This window comes from Pseudorca crassidens, chromosome 1 (assembly GCF_039906515.1).
Source record: "Pseudorca crassidens isolate mPseCra1 chromosome 1, mPseCra1.hap1, whole genome shotgun sequence".
NCBI lineage: Eukaryota > Metazoa > Chordata > Mammalia > Artiodactyla > Delphinidae > Pseudorca > Pseudorca crassidens.
Genome location: NC_090296.1, coordinates 40465597 through 40485596, shown reverse-complemented (window position 1 = coordinate 40485596; position 20000 = coordinate 40465597). Strand labels below are relative to the sequence as shown.

General features: G+C 46.5%; 1 protein-coding gene and 1 long non-coding RNA gene across 2 annotated transcripts in view; one reads left to right on the top strand and one right to left on the bottom strand.

The window, feature by feature from the left end:
* Positions 1-17334, top strand: part of PRKCH (protein kinase C eta) — a 223433-nt gene extending 206099 nt beyond the window's left edge. Inside the window, exons 13-14 of the mRNA XM_067734003.1 lie at positions 14470-14613; positions 16028-17334. Coding sequence (XP_067590104.1) covers positions 14470-14613; positions 16028-16174 — 291 coding nt within the window. The 3' untranslated portion in view covers positions 16175-17334. The remainder of the gene's footprint in view (positions 1-14469; positions 14614-16027) is intronic.
* The window catches only part of LOC137222609 (uncharacterized), a 77191-nt gene continuing 69570 nt past the window's right edge, over positions 12380-20000 (bottom strand). Inside the window, exons 5-6 of the long non-coding RNA XR_010942513.1 lie at positions 16285-16370; positions 12380-14114 (exon numbers count right to left, since the gene is read on the bottom strand). This is a non-coding gene — a long non-coding RNA (uncharacterized lncRNA). The remainder of the gene's footprint in view (positions 14115-16284; positions 16371-20000) is intronic.

Genomic DNA, 20000 nt, shown 5'->3' with positions numbered 1-20000 from the left:
CAGGGTCCTAAGCTAGCTACACCTGGCCTTTCCCCATTTTTCTTCTACGTCTCATTAATAAGTGTCCTGTACCCTTAGAGCACCACGTGTTAGCACCCAGATTACTCCCTGATGTGATTTCCACTTGTCCTAGAAGCATGAGCCACTGGAGGAAGTGACCAGGGTCCTGTGTACTTAATACCCACAGAGCAAGAATCTGCCACCTCTTTAACTTTCCGTAAAGTAAGATATAACGTTTGTGATAACCATGTTAGTGTTATTTAAAGATTGTGCATTTGAATCTTTCTCTTTTGACCTGAGTTGAGCCTGTGACGGTAGAAGGAGAAACTGATACTTTAGGGAATTAGGATCCCTGTCTAGTTCCATTCGGCAAATACTTGTCAGATGCCTTCCCTTGGCTTGGCCTGCGCTAAGTGCCGGGAAGCAAAGCTGAAAAGACACGGCCTCTTCTGTTGCTCACAGCCTCGTAGGAATGAGGACACGTAAACGGATACTTAGCTGGCTGCCGAGGAGGAATGATCAAAACTCTCTCTGGGGTCAGGGACAGGGAAATGACATAAGGACAAGGCAGAGGAAGCGGCATGTAGGCTGGGTGCTGAGGAACAAATAAGGGTTCAGTAGGGTTGACAAGGGGGAGAAGGGTATTCTAGACAGAGGAAACAACTTGTGCAAAGCCTCGGAGGGGAGAGGCAGCCTGCGTGTTCAAAGAACTCCAGTCACCAGTTCCGCCGTGGGTGTGTTAGGTGCAGGGTAGGGGCTGGGAAAGATGAGTTTAGGAAATGGGACCTCTGAGGGGTTGGGGAGACATTCAGAAAGTGGTCTGTTCCTTGCAATTGGTCACATAGGTCTGGAGCTCAGGAGAGAGGTAGGAGGTGACCACTGTAGCATGGTAGTGAGAACAGGGGAGAAGGCATGGCCTGGGGGAGAGGGTGAAGAGTAAAAGGAGGACAAGGCCTGGGGACACCAGTATTGAAAGGGTGACAGTGGAAGAGGAGGTCAGGAAGGAATGACTTCAGGTTGTGTAAACATCTCAATCTGCAGCTCATCTGCTAGTTTTACTTGTGGTGAAATAGGCCAGTGGTTTTACAGTGTGATTTCCCCAGAAACTGATGCTTGCAATAACTTTTGAGTAGTGCTAGCCAGGTTCAGGAGCAAATGGTCCTTGGCCAGAAAACCGAGAGCTTGGGGAAGTATCTATTAGGAGGTAGGTAAGTTGAAATGTTTTTAAGGACCCTGAACAAGCTTTCATTTTGTTGTGTAATTCCAGATCAAGGTAAGGTACACTGCTTTCTTTAAAAATACAGACTTCAGGCCTTTGCCAAGGATTTTGTGACCACCTGTGATTCTGGGAGCTTAGTGACTTCAAGAGTTCCTAATGTTATGAACCTAGAGGGTATCATGCTTAGGGAAATAAGTTAGAGAAAGACAAATATTGTATGATATCACTTATATGTGGAATCTAAAAAATAAAACAAACTAGTGAATATAACAAAAAAGAAACAGACTCAGATATAGAGAACAAACTAGTGGTTACCAGTGGGGAGAGGGAAGGGGGCAAGAAAGGGGTAGAGGATTAAGAGGTATAAACTACTATGTATAAAATAAGCAAGCTACAAGAATATATTATACAACACGGGGAATATAGCCAATATTTTATAATAACTATAAATGGAGTATAATCTATAAAAATTTTGAATCACTATGTTGTATACCTGAAACTGATATAACATTGTAAATCAAGGATATTTCAACTAAAAAAAAAAGTTCCTAATGTTGACTCCGCTGGGTAGTGTCTTACATAGTCCCCAAAACTGTGAGGAAGTCGTGCATGCTGTTTTGGATTGTAATCACTTGTCATGGAGCTTGGTGACTATTAGAAACATAAACACAGAATTTCAGAGATGGAGGATCTTTAAAAACACTTTGTCTAGGGCTTCCCTGGTGGCGCAGTGGTTGAGAGTCCGCCTGCCGATGCAGGGGACACGGGTTCGTGTCCTGGTCCGGGAAGATCCCACATGACGCGGAGCGGCTGGGCCCGTGAGCCATGGCCGCTGAGCCTGCGTGTCCGGAGCCTGTGCTCCGCAACGGGAGAGGCCACAACAGTGAGAGGCCCACGTACCGCAAAAAACAAAACAAAACAAAACAAAAAACACACTTTGTCTAACTCCCTGGTTGGTAGGTGAAGCTGAGGCTGAGAGGTGAACCAACCTCACACAGTAGAATGGAAGGAGCACACACTGGTCTGAGGATCATGAGACCTCATTCTACTCCTGCCACTGCTTTCCAGTCTGTACCTCTGTAACGCAATGATGTTAACACCTACAGTACCCACTTCAAATGAGGTAGCACCCATGAAAGCATTTTCAAAGTGGTGTGCACAATACAGGAGTAGTTATTAGTATTGTTATGTTATGAGTAGTAATTTTACAGCACGCTGAGAGGTGTCATTATCTTCATCCTCCCTTTGAACAATCCACCAACATCATCAAGATTATTAAGCACTTAATTGTACATGAGGCTGTGTTAGCTTTTTATTTTGGAGAGAGTTGTATTTCTGTTTTCCCAGGAGCCTTTTTTTTTCCAATTAAGCATTTTTTTCTTATACCTTTTTAAAATTGTAGTTGATTTATAATGTTATGTTAGTTTCAGGTGTACAGCAAAGTGATTCACTTATATATATATATATTATATATATATATATTCTTTTTCAGATTCTTTTCCATTATAGGTTATTACAAGATATTGACTATAATTCCTTGTGCTATACAGTAGGTCCTGTTATTTTTCTATTTTTTATTTTTAAAGATGTTGAGGGTAGGAGTTTATTAATTTATTTATTTATTTTTGCTGTGCTGCGTCTTCGTTTCTGTGCGAGGGCTTTCTCTAGTTGTGGCAAGTGGGGGCCACTCTTCATCGCGGTTCTTCATCGCGGTACGCGGGCCTCTTACTATCATGGCCTCTCTTGTTGCGGAGCACGGGCTCCAGACACGCAGGCTCAGTAGTTGTGGCTCACGGGCCCAGCCGCTCCACGGCATGTGGGATCTTCCCAGACCAGGGCACGAACCCATGTCCCCTGCATTAGCAGGTAGATTCTCAACCACTGCGCCACCAGGGAAGCCCCTATTTTTCTATTTTATATACAGTAGTGTGTATCTGTTAATCCCAAACTCCTAATTTACCTCTCCCCACTCCCCAACCCCCAAGTTGAGTACCTGAGTGCACCCCAAAGAAAGATTTTTAACAAATAAACAGAGAAGGAGCAAGCACCCATTGGTGAGCTCTGCCCACGCTGCTGCCCTCGCCTCTGTGTGCGATCCTTCCCCACCAGAGAGGCAGGAAAGCCAAGATCCCCAAGCCAGCCCTTCACATCCGTTCTCACCACCGAATCAGCATGGTGGGTCGTCTCTCCTTGGCTTCCTGAGATTTCCTGATGATCCTCTCTTTGGAACGTAAGGTCAGCACTGTTCCTGGAACTGGTGTCTGCTGGATAGTTTACTTGCCCTTTTGTTTCTTCCCTTCAGAAGGAAATGCTTTCTGAATGCCTTCTTACCTTTTTAAGTAGAAGGTATTATTATCATTCCCTGTCTGTAGAAGCTGTTTGGATGCCCATTTATGTAACACTAGAGAGTCATAGATGTTCAAGACCTGGGGGCTTCGTATGGTATAATAACGTCAGTGCGTCCTCTGAATTCGGGGTGAGGGGTGTTCTTGTCTGTCGTTCAAGGAGAGTGAGGGGTTGAACAGGATGGGCACCAACATCTTACCCAGTGTAACTCCTAACCCAGTATTACTTTCCTTCCTCTCACCCTTCCCATCATCATCTTTACCCCCACCCCCAAGATTGGGTAGCCATACACCCAAAACTCAAAAGTCCTCCCAAATTTCACATGAGCTTGGATAGAGAGCTGAGAACTCGCGTGTGAGAACACTCCCCACGGAGCACAGAGTTGCGGGAGGAGGCGAGGGGGGCACACAGCTTTTAGCCCAGTTTTCTACTTGAAAAAAATTCCCAAGTCATTAACCAGTGATCCTGACAACTGAAAATAACCATAGTATTCACCCCAAAATGTACAGCGGAAGACTTTTTCTTGCTTGCCCTTTTGTCTCTCATGTCTCATCTTCGCTGTGAAGGGGTGTGTGTGTTAAATGCTCACACGTGCATGTTCCAAAAGCAAGACCATCCTCCCCTCCCCCCTCAGAGAACAGGTTGTAAAAACTGGCAACACCCACAGAAGGTAGCACAGGAAAGATACATAAAGATACACACTCGTGTGTGAAAAACAGACCTAGACTTTCTAGATTGCTGACCTTAAAGATGATTTTTTAATTGTTTTTTTTTTTTTTACTTGGTTTTGGTATAAATACACGTTTTCTGTTGGCCACCATGTTACCGAGTTTCCTAAACTGGCACTGAATTATCCCAAAACGTGAATAATCATGACACAGACGAAAATGTACGGTTTGCTTAGAGGTTCTGCAGTTGCGCTGAGCTTTGGCCTCATCAGCTCCAGAAAGACTTGAGGGAGTCCTCGTGAGTCCCCAGAGCTTAGGAAGGTGATGCCCTCTGTCTCTGAGGTGAGCATGCCTTTGTGCTAAATCATCTCCGGTGAGAGATCACAAGGCGCCAGTGCTGACTTGGGTGAGGTCAACGCCCTTTTCTCGGGGCTCACACAGGTGGCCAGGTTAAATAAGTGCTGAAAGGAGTTTGCTGCATTCTCCTGAGTCACCTTTGTCAGTTCGGGAGGCATTGTAAACTTGGCCTCAGAAGGAGATTATAGCATGCTTTCGCTCCTAAGCTTTACAGAAATTAAGCTGTGTGTTTGCATGTGGGCTTATCTGTCATCACGCCTATCAGATTTCATCCTCTGTGCGTTGCCTGCAGGAGTCTCGTCTGCCTCTGTGTACAGAGAAGGAACCACAAGTAATTTGGGATCCTCTTTTAGCCCTGAGTGTGTCTCACATCTGTTACCAGGCAATTGACCAGAGCGGCACTGGGCTTGATCCTCTGCATTTCCTCCTCCCCTCCTGGCAAAGATTGGAATGGTCAAGGCAGCAGCCAAAGGTGGTCAGCCAGGAGGGGGCTGAGGAAGTGGAGGGAAAACTGGGACCAGGGTCATGCAGAGGACCCAGCTCTCCATCGTTAGAGCCAATTTTTGAAATAGCGTTACAGGGAAAATCCAAAAGTAAGTTACTAAAAGGTCCTTTAAAAAGAGGATGGTTAACATGAAGCCTGGCAGCCCCTGCCCTTTGCCGGGACTGGAGTTCCCATATGAGGAAATGGAGCTTCAGGCTTCTTACTGAAACTAACACCTTCAGAAATGGACCATTTATTCACAGATAGGCCAGGCTAGTGTTGGCAGAAAACAGAAAAATACTGATCTTCCTAGAGGCTTCATTTTTGGCATTCTTTATCATTTTATTAAAGTTACTATTCTCAACTTCCTTCCCCCATTTTAGATTGTTTAGGACCTCTATTCTTAGGAAACTTACATTTTATCTGTGGCTAGCAGCGTGAAGGATTTTCTTTTTTTAATGAAGTATTAATACCACATGACTCTTTAATCTTCCTATCTCAGATAGAAGCATAAAGATATCAGGTTTTGTAAAATGAGCATGGAAATCTCTTCTATGTAGGGGTTTGCTAACTGATGCCTGCGGGTCAGAAGAGCTTTTTGTTTTAAGTTGGAAAAACTCTAAGGAACACACTTAAAAACTCTAAGTAGTGCACTTTGTTTTCTTTCATTTGTCCCTTCCAGTGATCAAAGAGCATTAACTTTTAGCAGGTGGTGCTTAGGTTTGGTTTGGACACCCAAGATAATGTGTATCCAGGATAAAGAAGGGTGTTGCCCTGGGTTTCATCGGGAGGAAATAAAGACCTTGTGTAGTACGCCTCTGGAGGATCCTTCTTTAGCACTTGCTTCCTTTCAATAGCTGCACTTTGGGGGATCACAGCTATCAGGTGAGCTTCCTTTTCCTTCAACACTTGGGAGTTATTGGAGAGCAGTGAAACCCTCACCATTAGTCAGAGATGCTCGGGTCTGGTTTGCCAGGAATAAAACCTTCTTGGCCAACAACACTGGCATTGGCACAAGGGCCCGACCTTGGGCTTCTGTCTCTGAGACTCATCTCTGATCTTAAACTTTTTTTAACCAGTGTTATCACATGACCTTAGTGAAGCTACTGAGATGGCTTGGGTTTCAGGGGAAGCTATAATGAGTATAAAACACAGGCAAGGCAGAGTGTTAAGAGCATTGATAAGGAATAAGTATATGCCCATGTAAAGGCTGCTGGATTCTAATCAGAGACAGGATGGAAAATATAGCCAACAAACCTGCAACAGATTTTAGCACTATTCCTGCCCCAGTGCAGAAAGAGAAAGAGGACAGGGCATTTTTGTACTTGTTTCCATTAGGAGGGAATGAAGTGCACTGTAGACCGTCTCTGGAGATATCTCACAGAATATTCTGATGTGGCTCAGGTAAGACACTGATCCATTGGTGTGTTCAAATATACTTACATACGCACCTGCCCACTCCTTCAGTAACTAGCTCTGGAGATCAGCTTAAACATGTTTTATTTCATTTTTATAAAGCAGGTCCACTTCAGACCCAAGGAAAACATGGCATCTTCAGCTGAGGGAGGTACAGTTATCTTCAAAAGTTTTCTAATTCCAAATAGAGAAGAAAGGATAAGACTGTAGACTGTTGATGTAGGCACAGAGCCTGGAGGACATTGCTCTCCCCTCGCACCTGACGACAGATGGGTCATTCAGGTGGTTCTTTCAGTGTCTCCAGTAAGACAGTCCCGCTCCTCCCGGGGAAGCGCCTTCTCTCACTGAATGGCATTGAGTATTAGAAATTTTTGTTTTAATTTTCCTTATGACATCCTTACATACACTCCTTTAACTTCCACTCCCCATACTTATTTCTCCCATTTAGAACCGTCTCTTCTGGCCAACAGCACTTCCATTATTTGAAACTATCAACAGTGGCATCTGTCTTTTCTTCTCCAATATAAAGACCCCAGTTGTTGGAAATAAAACCAGGTGGTCAGAATGAAGGATTCCTTGGGTTCAAGACTATTCCTTTTCTCTCCCTTCTCTTAGCACCTGCTCTGGGTGTACATCTCCATCCCTTCTCCCTCCATAGAGTCAGAGAAAGAATAGCAGCTTGTGGGCCAGCAAAGGAAGTACAACATAGGTAAACACACACAGTGCTGTGCATTCTTACCTGGGCATCATCCCAGGATTGCTCCTGACCTGTCACTGCTCTTTCATCCACAATCCAAATGAGAAGATTGGTAAACCTCAAAAAGAGGTTTAGCATAGTGACTGAGGGCAAAGGCTTTTACTGTTAGATAGGCCTGGCTTCAAATCTCAGCTCTACTGCTCCCAAACTGTGTGGCCTGGGGCAGGTTCCAGGTGGGTCTGTTCCTCAGTTTCCCTATTTTTTTAAAATTTTTATTGGAGTATAGTTGATTTACAATGTTGTGTTAGTTTTAGGTGTACAGCAAAGTTCATCAGTTATACATATACATATATCCACTCTTTTTTAGATTCTTTTCCCATACAGGTCATTACAGAATACTGAGTAGAGTTCCCTGTGCTATACAGTAGGTCCTTATTAGTTATCTATTTTATATATAATAGTGTGTATATGACAATCCCAATCTCCCAATTTATCCCTCGCTCCCTTTCCCCCCTGGTAACCAGAAGTTAGTTTTTTACATCTGTGAGTCGATTTCTGTTTTGTAGATAAGTTCATTTCTACCATTTTTTTAGATTCCACATATAAGCAATAGCATATGATCTTTGTCTGGCTTACTTTACTCAGTATGACAATCTCTAGGTCCATCCATGTTGCTACTAATGGCATTATTCTGTTCTTTTTTATGGCTGAGTAATATTCCATCTTCTTTATCCATTCCTCTGTCCATGGATATTTAGGTTGCTTCCGTGAGCTGGCTATTGTGAACAGTGCTGCAACGAACATTAGGGTGCATGTATCTTCTCAAATTATGGTTTTCTCAGGGTAGATGCCCAGTAGTGGAATTGGGTCATATGGTAGCTCTATTTTTAGTTTTTTAAGGAACCTCCATACTGTTCTCCATAGTGGCTGTATGAATTTACATTCCCACCAACAGTGCAAGAGGGTTCCCTTTTCTCCACACCCTCTCCAGCATTTATTGTTTGTAGATTTTCTGATGGTGGCCATTCTGACTGGTGTGAGGTGATACCTCATTGTAGTTTTGATTTGCATTTCTCTAATAATTAGCAGTGTTGAGTATCGTTCCATGTGCCTCTTGGCTATTTTTATGTCTTCTTTGGAGAAATGTGGCTGGCACTGGTGGTTGCCAGCTGTATGCCCACCACCGCAGCTGGCAGGAAGGGGTATGAGAGGAGAAGGTTGCTGACTAGTCTTCGTAACGAGGTCAGACTCTACCTGTGATAGTGGCAAAACACAGAGACACAGGAGGCTGCAACATACACAAGCATGCATTTTATCCACCCCAGGGTGGCCTTCATGGCCGTGAACCATACTCTGTTCTGTGTCCTGTGTTCCTTCTCTGCACTCCCTCCTCAGGACTCTCTGTAGAGTCATAAAATTCCTTCTTCCTGACTAGGAGCATCTCCCTGGAATACTGATGGGGATGTCCTATGGCATGCTTACCAGCACTATCTGCTAACTCTCTGCCCTTTGGTCCGAAGTTGAATGAAAGGAAAAGGTCCTTTTGTTTGCCCAACAGCCAAATCCATCTGTTAAGTAGAAAATACAGTGTTCTCTATCTCCTGGAAGAAAATCTCGTTAGATTAATGGCCCTATTTATATAACTAGTCCTCTTCCTATGAAATCAGATTTTGGAAGGAAATATACTTGTAGTCATTGCCTACGTTTGAATGAGTTTTAGAGTACATTTGGACCCTGTTATCTCTAGACACATTGTTAACATGGGGTGAGTTTGAACTCTATCCTCTGGAACATCTGAAAACTCAAAACCAAAGCCGCCTCAGGTGTAGCAGAGCCCACAAGACATGACAAGTGCTATAGCTGACCTCAGAATTATAGGAAAGTGTTGCACTGCACCCTTCACCCTGCGCTCAGCACTTCCCTTCTGTTGTGAAAGCAGATACAACTGCACGTTAAAACCTGCGTATCATCTGTATTCTTACTTTCAATTGTCTTTAGAAATCTTTGCTGTCAGAAAAATTGTTTTTCACTGAGACCATCACTACCACCCCCCTGTTGGAGTCTGGGGCTGTGAAGGTAGAAACAGACCTTGGTTCCTTTTCCTGGCTGCAAAGTATGAGAGAGAGAGAGACAGAGCCAGATAAGCCTCGGGGCCAAGGCTCACCTCAGATGTTCATCTCTCAGAGGCTTTTCAGTCCATGCCCCTGTCTTTAGGTCGGACAGGGTGGCCCTCCAAGTGGTTTAACAAGATCTTGCTGAAACTCACTGGCTTTGGTTGAAGGCTTGCTCTTGTGCCAGGTGTTTTACACTGATTATCTCATTTCCTCATTATCATATTAGGATATACAGAAAAGTCTCCATTTTATAGTTGAGGAATCTGAGGTCCAGGGAAGTTAATACATTTGTCCAAAGTCACACAGCTCATCAATGGGAAAACTGGCATCCAGACACAGCAGTGAAGCTGCAGGGCCTCACCAGTTCCCCTCTGGGCCCTCCATATCAGAGGAGCTCTTATATCCTTTATGATCCGTCCCTGGCTGGCTGGAGGCTTGGCAGGACATTCCTGTACAGACCTGGCCTGCATTGCTTATGTTTCTTCAGGAAGGTGCCTGGATGACTGCTTTCCCCTGTGGTCATGCCTTCTCTGCGGCCTTGAAGGAACTGTTGTTTCTCATTCTCTGGGCAGGTGTGCTTCTGATTCCTTCTGGATCCTCTAGAGAAATTCCACTTTCACGAGGGCCACAGGAGGAAGGGGAATATGAAACGAGTCCACACATTCTTGCCCCTGCTCTCCAGTTAGCTGGAGACTTACATTCGGGGTGGAATCAGATTTTCCACCCTGGCCTCCTCCCTCTTTGCGGCTTATAACGTGCTTTCATTGACCCTAGCAGCCATTCTGCTTCCTTTAGTAAATGTGTCCAGAATCTTCCATGGAGTCACTTTATTTTCCTCTTTGGCTGACTTCCCCATTGGGACCACAGTCGGGGAGAAGGTCAGTTGAGGTGAGGCAAGCTTTCAGTATGACCTTAGACACAGCTGAGTGATGGCTGTAAACGCCACGGTTGTTAACTTGTTTGGCATTCGGGTCCCAGTAGGGGCATAAGCAAACAGAGGAAGTTTTCTGCAACGGGATCGTGCCGTCACCATCACAGCAGCAGGAACACCATGTTTAAGGCGAGTCCTGGGCCTGGCCTAGGGCAGTGAACCCCTCCTGTCCCCAACCCCATACCCCTCCACCGACATGTACTGTGAAAGATTCCAGGCCTGGGACTGATGTTCAGTGTTCCCTGAACTTCCCACCTCTGCATCTTTGTAGGAGGGAGGGGTTAGTCACAGAGGAGCTATAACCCTCCCCGCCCAGCCTTCCACGCCCTCAGCACCACCCATCACCCCTCCTCCTGCCCGGAATGGTCCCTGTGCTGGTTTCTGTTCCGTGGTCTTCATCCTGCTCTGGCTTTCTCATGAGCTCCTGCTGCCACCCCGGCCTTCTTTCCACCCTATGCCAGGGCTCGGAGCCAGGGCTCAGGCATGCGGGGAGCCAGCCAGGTATGAGGCCGAGGGGAGTGGTGGGAACAGGGGGTCACCCGCCCCAGCTAATGAGGCAGCCACTGCTCAACTCCAGGTCATTTTCACCAAGAAGAAGTGCAGGTCCAATGTTCCAGAATATTCCATCTTCCACGGGAATTTGGAAAACTTGACTTTCATGTGTGTGATGTGACATTTGCTACTTTTTAAATGTTTGACAAGTAGTTAAAATGATTTTAGAAACACTCTATGTGGGCCAAATAAAATGTCTGTGGCCTGGAGCTGCTCTCAGTTCTATTCTCTCTCCCTCCACCTCTGCCCTCCCAGCATCAGCTCTTTCTCACCAAACGGTGATGGCCCTAGGTGTCAGACCTCTCACCCTGGCCTGCACCCCAGGCTTACAGGGCTAGTCAGCTCCTGGGGGATGTTTGCGCATCTCAGATGCAAAGCTGAGCTCACCAACCTCCCAGATCTGCAAGACCTTGAGAAATGGTAGATGTTTTTGTTTTCATCCCTTTGACCAAAGTTACTACCGCTACTACTACTATACTTCTGTTAACACTAATACTCCCAACAATAATCAGTCTCTCTTTTGTTATCCTTTTCCGTCCCTCAACAGCCGGAGAGGACCCTGGGACCTGGCTGTCCTCCTGCCCCTTCCCCCCAGCTCCAGGCAGTGTGGAATGTGCTCATTTTTCTTCCACAAGCTCCCCAGGACCTGCGCCCCTCTTTTCCTTTCCACTAACCAGAAAATCTAGTTTCCAGACTTGTCGTGTCTTCTCGGCTGTCGTCTCAGCCTCCTAACTAGTCAGCCCCCTACCCACCCCCTACCCTATCTCTTACCCCTCCATGAGGGATTTTTCCATCCCATCGTGGCTAGAGTCATCCCTGAGTCACAGGGCAGCTCTCGTCATTCACCTCTTCGTACGCTTTCGTCGGGTCCTGCTGGCTGCCCCACGGTTCCTCGGCCGTCCTTTCACGGCAGCCCTACCACCCTATAGGCTCCCTCACCAACGTGGCCGGTGGTTGCCTACCGCTGTGCCAACTGCGTTCTCAGGCGTGACTGCCCTCTTCCTTCCTGGCTCTGTTAATTCTATGTATCTGCCTCATGTCAGCAACTGTCATCTCTTCTGGGAGGCCATCGCCTGCCCTCTCACCACCAGCCCCCAATGCGATTTTCCCAGTCTCTCTCCGAAGCTCCCGCTGCACTTGGCAGTGTCTCTCTTCCTTTCGTCCAGCTGCGTTACAGATAAAGTGTGCTTGCCTCGGCCCCTTCTCTTGATCAGCTCCTTCTTGGGGGGAGACACTGTCCTTGTCATCCATGTACCCACCCCCTATGAGGCCTAGTGCACTGCCTTGCATAGACACCTACAAACCTTTGTAAATTGAATTTTTTTATGTGGAGAATGAATATCTTGAGCCCTTTAGATACAGCCAAAGTTAATACTGCTGGGCTTCCCTGGTGGCGCAGTGGTTGAGAGTCCGCCTGCCGATGCAGGGGACGCGGGTTCGTGTCCCGGTCCGGGAAGATCCCACATGTCGCGGAGCGGCTGGGCCCGTGAGCCATGGCCACTGAGCCTGCGCGTCCGGAGCCTGTGCTCCGCAACGGGAGAGGCCACAACGGTGAGAGGCCCACGTACCACAAAAAAAAACAAAAACAAAACTGCTTGGTTATTTGAAAGGATTTATCAGAATTCTAAGCATAAGCTAGTGAAAGGGCCATTCTGCCTGACTCCATTCCCAGGGATGAAGTTTATAGAGGAGAGCAGCCACTATTTGGTCTCCTGTTCCTTGGGCAGTGCTTTTCCACGGTGCCCCTTGGGAGGCTGGCTTGCGTGCCGGGGCAGGGAAAAATGGGCAAAGTTGTTCAGACACCAGGGCTTCTGCCACCCTGGCATCAAGAGCCCCACACTGTTCCTCTTGCCCAGAAGAACAAGTTGTACTCACACATTCACAAGGTGTCCTCTGCTCGCACCGTTGGCAGGCCTGGGAGTTTCCCACAAGCCATCTGGGTCTGTTCTGCTGTCCTTGTAGCTTGAGTTTTTTGCAGCATTGTTTGTTTTTTGTTAATTAGCTCTTAGAATAGACATGGCTATTCCATCAGGGATTGTATCCTATTGACTTTCCTAAGGAGAGAATCTACTCATTTCTTTTGTATATTTATTTTCCCCTGCCTTTCTGAGTTGCACAGACTTATCTGGGGAGAGCCCACGCAGCATGAGCTCCTAGCTCTTTCAGAGCGGAGTTGTTTATGAGATATATTTCCTAAGTCTACGCTGATCACCGTGCGTGCCCAGAGTGCTAACTGCTGTGGAGCTCTGAAAGCTGCTTTTACTTTCGAGCTCCACGTCCCAATTCAGCGCCACCAGGCCTTTCATTCCTTGTCTCTAGGAAAGAGGAGAAACCACTAAACCCCATCCGTGTCTTCAGTTTTTACTGGCTCCCCTTGGAAGCTTTTTTAGCATTTTATGAGGTCTGTCCTGTCAGATTTGCTTAGGGACTTCGGCAGCCTCCTCCCTCCACCTGATCCCGTTCACCTGAAGCAATCCACGAAGTCTTGCAGCTTTGGACACCTGACATGGCAGGGCTGCTCACCTCCCAACCCTACCCTTTCTTGTGTGCACCTTCAAGATTTTTTCCAAAATACTGTGTAAATTCCACTCCAAAGCCATTTCTATGAACACATCATTACTTTTGTGTTCATAAATCAGACTTGGAAAGGGGTTCTTGGGGACTGTTACAAATTCATTTAAAGATAACTTGATTGAAAGTTTTTAAAAAGTTCTTATCCAAGGCAATTTTCTTTTGATAATGGGAAATTAGCTTATGTGTCTTTAAAATTGAAAATGACATTCTGGCCATGAAAAGTGAATTATCCTATACTGGTCTTTGGTCAGGATACGATCAGAATGCCTTTATTGACCACTCTGGGAAAGGAGGGTTAGCCCAAAACATCTTGATAGGAGCTCAGCTGCGAGGAAGTGCCCAATTGATATAAATACAGAGGATTTATATACACACATTCCTTGAATGTATGGCAGTGCTTTTAAATTTTGGACTATGTGGCAAGAGTCCCAGTCATGAGACATTTCAAAATGGAGGGGCAGGAGAGAAGGGAGCATCTCAAAGGAAAAAAACTTTTCACTCAAAACTGTGATATCTTTGTTGCATAATAAAAGCGGCCAACTTTGTTTTTCCTGGAGCCTGAACACAGAACTTTAAGTTTTTCACCCTTGCGGCTTCTTCACACAGCTCTTCAGAAAAATGACTCTCATTCTTCTCTCTGTGGTCTTGTCAGAGAGTGGGAATCCTGGCCGGCTGGTTGGGTCTCTCAGAAGAATGGCACAGCTGTTCTGAAAAGTAGCCCCATTCATAAGATGCCGGCTGTCCACAACTGCAGTGCTAGAGAAAAGCACACTATTTTATAAAGCGTTTCTTTTCTTTAAAGAGGAAAAAAAATATACATGGTATTTACAGGACAGAAAACCGGGCCCCTCGGTTTTATTTTCGGTGCCACGTCTGAAATGGAAGTGGGGAAGGCCATAAATACACATGAGCAATTTGCGCCTCGTGTAAAGGAAAATTGCGCCTTTACGGGATGATTCATGGTGGCTGTGCCGCTGGGAAAATTCAGCCGGTTAAGCCAGATCAGCCGGAAAACCTCACATCGGCTCTTCTGCCAGAGCGAATGCCTACCGTCTTGTGACATACTTATTGTCTAGGATTGAATGATTGACTCTCTTTCTCTCCCTCTCAGTTCATGACCAAGAACCCCACTATGCGCTTGGGCAGCCCGAGTCTGGGTGGCGAGCATGCCATCTTGCGACATCCTTTCTTTAAGGAAATCGACTGGACCCAGCTGAACCATCGCCAAGTAGAACCGCCTTTCAGACCCAGAATTGTAAGTTGTCCAAGACCACCTTAGTAGACCTTCTTCTTTCTTAAAACGTCTCAGTGTTTCACTGAGCAGCCCGGTGGTCCCCTGGGGAATGATCAGACCGGAAGCTCAGCCTGCCGCTCTGCAAGGTACTTCACCCAGGAGGAGGCTGGGCTCCTTGCCCCTGAGGCAACGTCTCTGTGTGTGTGTGCCAGGGTTACTTCTCCAAAAGTTTTTACCTCTTGCTTGCCCTGGCCCCATCCTCTCTTAATTTAAAATTTCCTGGGGTCTAAGAAGGCTTGAAACTTTCCAGGTTTCCCCAACGTTGTTCCTAGCTGCTTTCCTTACGCTCCTTAGTCAGGGTGCCTTTCCCAAGCCCCCAAGAAAGTAGAGAGGCCATGGAATGCTCCTCAAAGCCCTAAGCCTGGCTCCCTGGCTTGGAGAGCTCAGGTCTGTAACAGCTACTGCAGCACAGGGCTCAGGGCAGAACAGGCCGAGTCCTCTTTGACTAGGAAATACTGGGAGCACCTCACTAGGAAGTGAGGCAGCTGAGTGGGGTGGCGTTCCTGAGGGTGGTCCAGCTCTCGGTCTGAGAGCTAAGCTCCTTCTCATGGGTGGGTCAAGAGAACCACAATGGGAAGGCAGAGAAGCTGGGCTGGCAGTACTTCAAGAGTTAGGGGGACGAGGGGTGCTCAAAGGCAGAGAGAAAACTATCAATCATTGACTCAAGGAAGAGAAGTAGGAGGTCTCACAATGGTAAAAATGATCTCTGCAGCGTTAGTTTATGAAGATGTAAAATACACATTTCCAAGCGTCATTAGCTTCATCTGTAACAGCCTGCTAGGTTGCGACACAGAGACAAAGCCACTTCCTTTAATGGACATCCCCCTGCCAGCCCCTCTGGGAGGAGGGAAAGCTTTGCCAGCAGGGCAGAATGAATCTGACTATTGAGTAAAGTGAGAGGCATTTGTTCCCTAAACTCAGCATTTCCAAGAAGTCTTTCAAGAAAATCTCTTCAAGCATCTAGACCTTTGTAAGACAGGAGGTGGGGCAAGCGTGACTTTGCTCTACCTCTGTTGGTTTATGTGCCTCTCCATTAGGCCTGCTGAGAAGTGGTACCTCAGTGAAATGGGGAGGGTGAACCAGCTGGCTGGGTCAGGTGAGCACATTAATTTTTCAGTTTCCCAACCTAAGGCTGGCCTGCTCAGCAAGATTTTTGTGGGGTTAGTGAATTGGCGGTTACCAAATGCCCTAGTAATACACAATGCAGTAGAAGTAGTATAAGCACTGTTTAACCGATCGTCATAACTGTGAATAACACTACCGAGAGAGCTGCAGGGCAGGCCTCCGAACTCATTGAAATGGGCTAAGTCCCGTGGAAGATGACTAAACCTCAAGTGCATAGAATCTGAAATTTCCCTTGTTTCCTTTTTGACAGAAATCCCGAGAAGACGTCAGTAATTTTGACCCCGACTTCATAAAGGAAGAACCAGCTTTAACTCCAATTGATGAGGGACATCTTCCTATGATTAACCAGGATGAGTTTAGAAACTTTTCCTTTGTCTCTCCAGAATTGCATCCATAGCCGTATGGGGAATGGGAGAGATGGCATGAGAATCAAAAGGGGATAGAGATTTTCCAGGAATTTCCTTTGTGGGGAACTCCTCAGCATCAGCCTTAGAACAAGAACCTTGCCTTCAGGGAGCAGGTGGAGAACTCTGTGAAGGACGGAACGTCAAGAGATCAACTACAGTATTTCAAGTCCTGAGGGAGCCACGGTCCTGGAAACAGTTGATACTGAAATGAGATTTCATGAAGAAATACACTGCTCAGCCTCTGAGTTTCCATAGCTACTTGGGGTTCGGAAGATTAACAGGAGCCAAAAGGAGAAAAGGTGTGAAGAATAAATCAGATCCTAGAACTTCTGAGCCAATCAGGCGTTTTACTTCAAGGGACAAACCTAGACTTTGTATGGAGTGCCGGGCTCTTCTGTAAGCCACTGAGCCCCGAATACTGGCAGACTTCTGCAAGAAGTCTGTAAATGCTAAGGAAGAACTTGAAGAGAAGGAAAGGGATGGCTTCCAAATAGAACAATTTACTCTGAACAAAAAAGTGTGTCCATAAAGCTCATAACTTAAAGCCCCCTCCTGACAACAGATGGGCACCAAGGCAACGGCCACAGCTTATTCTTTTATCCTTACTTTCATTTAATAGATATTTATTGAGTGCCCAGTGAGACGGGGCCGCAATACCCAGCAGTGTAAACAACAGACTTGCTTTCACCAAGCTTTCATCCTTAAGTTACGTGAATGGCATTTGCGTTCTGTGAAAGGCCTCTCCACGTTGCCTACGTCATACTTTGCACATAACGTTTTTCACAGAAGGCAGCTCAATGCCCCAACAGCAACTATCCACATAATCGGCAGGTTAATCAGCAGGTGAGCTCAGGTGCTCGCTGACCTGTGGAATCTCATCATGGGGGCAATGTGCCAATATTGCTCTGGACTCATCACTGAAGAATCGCACTCCACTCGCATCCATGACCAGACTTATGGCTTATACCTTAGCAATTTATTTAAATTATATTTTAAGAGACAAAGATGTTTGTTTGGTATGCATTTTAATAATTAGAAATGGCTCTTGTAAGCAGGACATGTATCAAAGAAGGACCTTATAATATGTACCCATGTATGCAGTTGGAGAATTTTATCTGGCTGAAATAAATGCATTTTGTAACAAAAGGGATTTTTCTTGTCCAGAAGGATTTGTCCCATCCCCACTAGGAGAGGAGATATGTAATTAAAATAAGCTTTGAGCAGAATGGCTAGAACTCTTGACTCAAAGCAATGTCCTGAGAGCAAAGGTTGGCATCACATTGTGTAAGGCACTTAAATGAACGTGGCCTGTCTCTTCCTAACCACAACTTTCATTCTGAGTCAGGGTAATGACTGCTAAGTATCGCTGCCACAGAGTAACCCTCAAACTCCTAGTAGCTAGACATAGTAATTGCTTATTTCTCATCCAGTGAGAGCAAGTTCAACGGCCCTCTTCCAACTCATAACTGTGCCCTCTGATAACGCAGCTTCCAAGATTGCCATAGCAAGGGAAGGGAGAGATGGAGGCGGTGCTTACTATTTAACTACATCTCCTAGAAGGGACACACATCACCTCTGCTCACACCAGATTGGCCAGAACATGGCCTCCCTCTAACTACAAGCAGGACTGGGAATTATAGAGCAGCCAAGGGGTATCTGGGCAGAAGTGACGGTCTCTGTTGGGGATTCTTTGTTGCATCCCAACGTGAAAAATGACTCTCGAATGAAGAGAGTAGCTAGGAGCCGCCCTTTATGTTTAGCTCTTAGCAGTGCAGAAATACTCTCACCCATGCAGTTTTACTAGCTCTTCCCAGTATCCCTGTGAGGCAAGCAGCTCGTTCTACCACTATTTCCGGTGTGAATACCACGGTACATTTGACACACGAGAACAAGAGAGGCTCTGAGAAGCTGAGTTAGTTGATTACCCAAAGGTTTCAGACTTGGTAAAGAGTGGATCCGGTCTAGAGTCTAAATCTTTGATGTTCTGATCCAACAGACTTCTGGAAAGGGAGGCTCATTCTGACTTGAGGACTTTTTTTGGCCTTTGTAGCGACTTCGCAGCTCTGAAGAGCAGTGGGGCTGATGAGCTGCTGGCTATGGTTTACTCCACAGTGTAAAGAACCACAAAGAATAAAGCAGGCCCCCGTGTTCATTTACAAAATCCATTATCACAGGCCTACAGAGGACCCAAATATCTTCCAGACTCAGCAGCTTCCCTCGTCACAATCTATTCTCAAGCCTGCTACCTGGGTCCCCCAGTTCAGGTTCAGTCCATTCTTCTAAGATCACTCCAGACCTATCAGATTATCCAACAGCCAAAGCCTGCAATGATGGGATTTCCAGCGCTTCATCCCCATCGCTCTTTTATGTGAGGAGAGAGAGGAGGTACGTGATATTGACCTAAAGCTCAGTCTCCGACTCCAGGGTTAGAGCTCTGTTTCACATCTTTCATCAGTTCTCCTAAACCTCGCATCCCTTCTGAGAATCACAAGGCCACAGGTCCACACTTCCTGAGGCGGGCTGGCCACAAGCCATTTGATCAGCAGGTGTTGAGTCTGCTGGGGCTGCCCAGTTCCCTGAGCTCAGCAGGTACCATGGAGGTCAAGACGAGGTCACACTGACACGTCCCTCCCTCAAGACCATCTCGCCTCTTGCAACAGGAATCTTGAGAAATCCTCAGGCCTTATCACCCTACTCCCTCTTCCCGACACCCATTTGTCCCTACTCTCCCAAACTATTCCACGCCAACCTAAGTTAGACATGCAGCCTTGAGTATTTGAAAGAATAAACCGTAAAGCATTTGCTCTGACGTGTTGATTATCCTTTGACTGCAGAAGGGGTTTTCACTTACTAATGGCTAACATTTATTGCACATTTACTATGTATGAAGCCCTGATGCAAACACTTTCAATGTATTTACTCTTTCAGTGCCCCAAGGGGTGGGTACTCTCATCTTCATTGTACAACTGGGGAAACTGAGGTATTAAGAGAGATTAAGTAACCTGTTGAAAGTCACACAAGTAAAGCAGTAGGGTCAGGATTGGGACAAGGCGGTTTAACTCCTGAGTCCCTAGTTTTAGCCCAATTTGTTGAAATTCCTCTATTAAGGCCAATTTTATTTTTCCCACTTTTGTAAGGTATTGAGAACAATAAAAAGGGTGTAGGGCTTCCCTGGTGGTGCAGTGGTTGGGAGTCCGCCTGCCGATGCAGGGGACACGGGTTCATGCCCCGGTCCGGGAGGGTCCCACATGCCGCGGGGCGGCTGGGCCCGTGAGCCATGGCCGCTGAGCCTGCGCGTCCGGAGCCTGTGCTCCGCGACGGGAGAGACCACAACAATGAGAGGCCTGCGCACCACAAAAAAAAAAAAAAAAAAAAAAAGGGTGTAAACTGGATTTAGCAGAAAGCACTAGATAAGCTGCCTGCTGGGCAGGATGGTATTACTCAGCCGGTCTGCAGAACCATTTACCAGCAGTGAAACCGTGTGATTTGCATGTCAAGGGCCTGGAGCTGCTCATGCACCCCCTTAAAGGAACTGGGGCAGGTCAGAATGACGTAATCAGGACTTGGGCCGCCCCAAGGAAGAGGAAACAGTCTGGTAGTCTGGGTCATAAACCCAGACTGGATGCTGTAAACCCTGTCTGAACCCCTGCGGTAACCTCTGAGCCTTGAGGGTAAGGGTGCAGGGTGAGGGGTTCCGTTCCCTTCCTCTCCCCTCCCGGAGGAGCTTCTTTGTGTTTTGGTAACCCACCCTTGTGATCCACCCTGCTGGTAGTACAGCATCATCAGGAAAGAGGCATATAGCCCAAGTCCTACCCG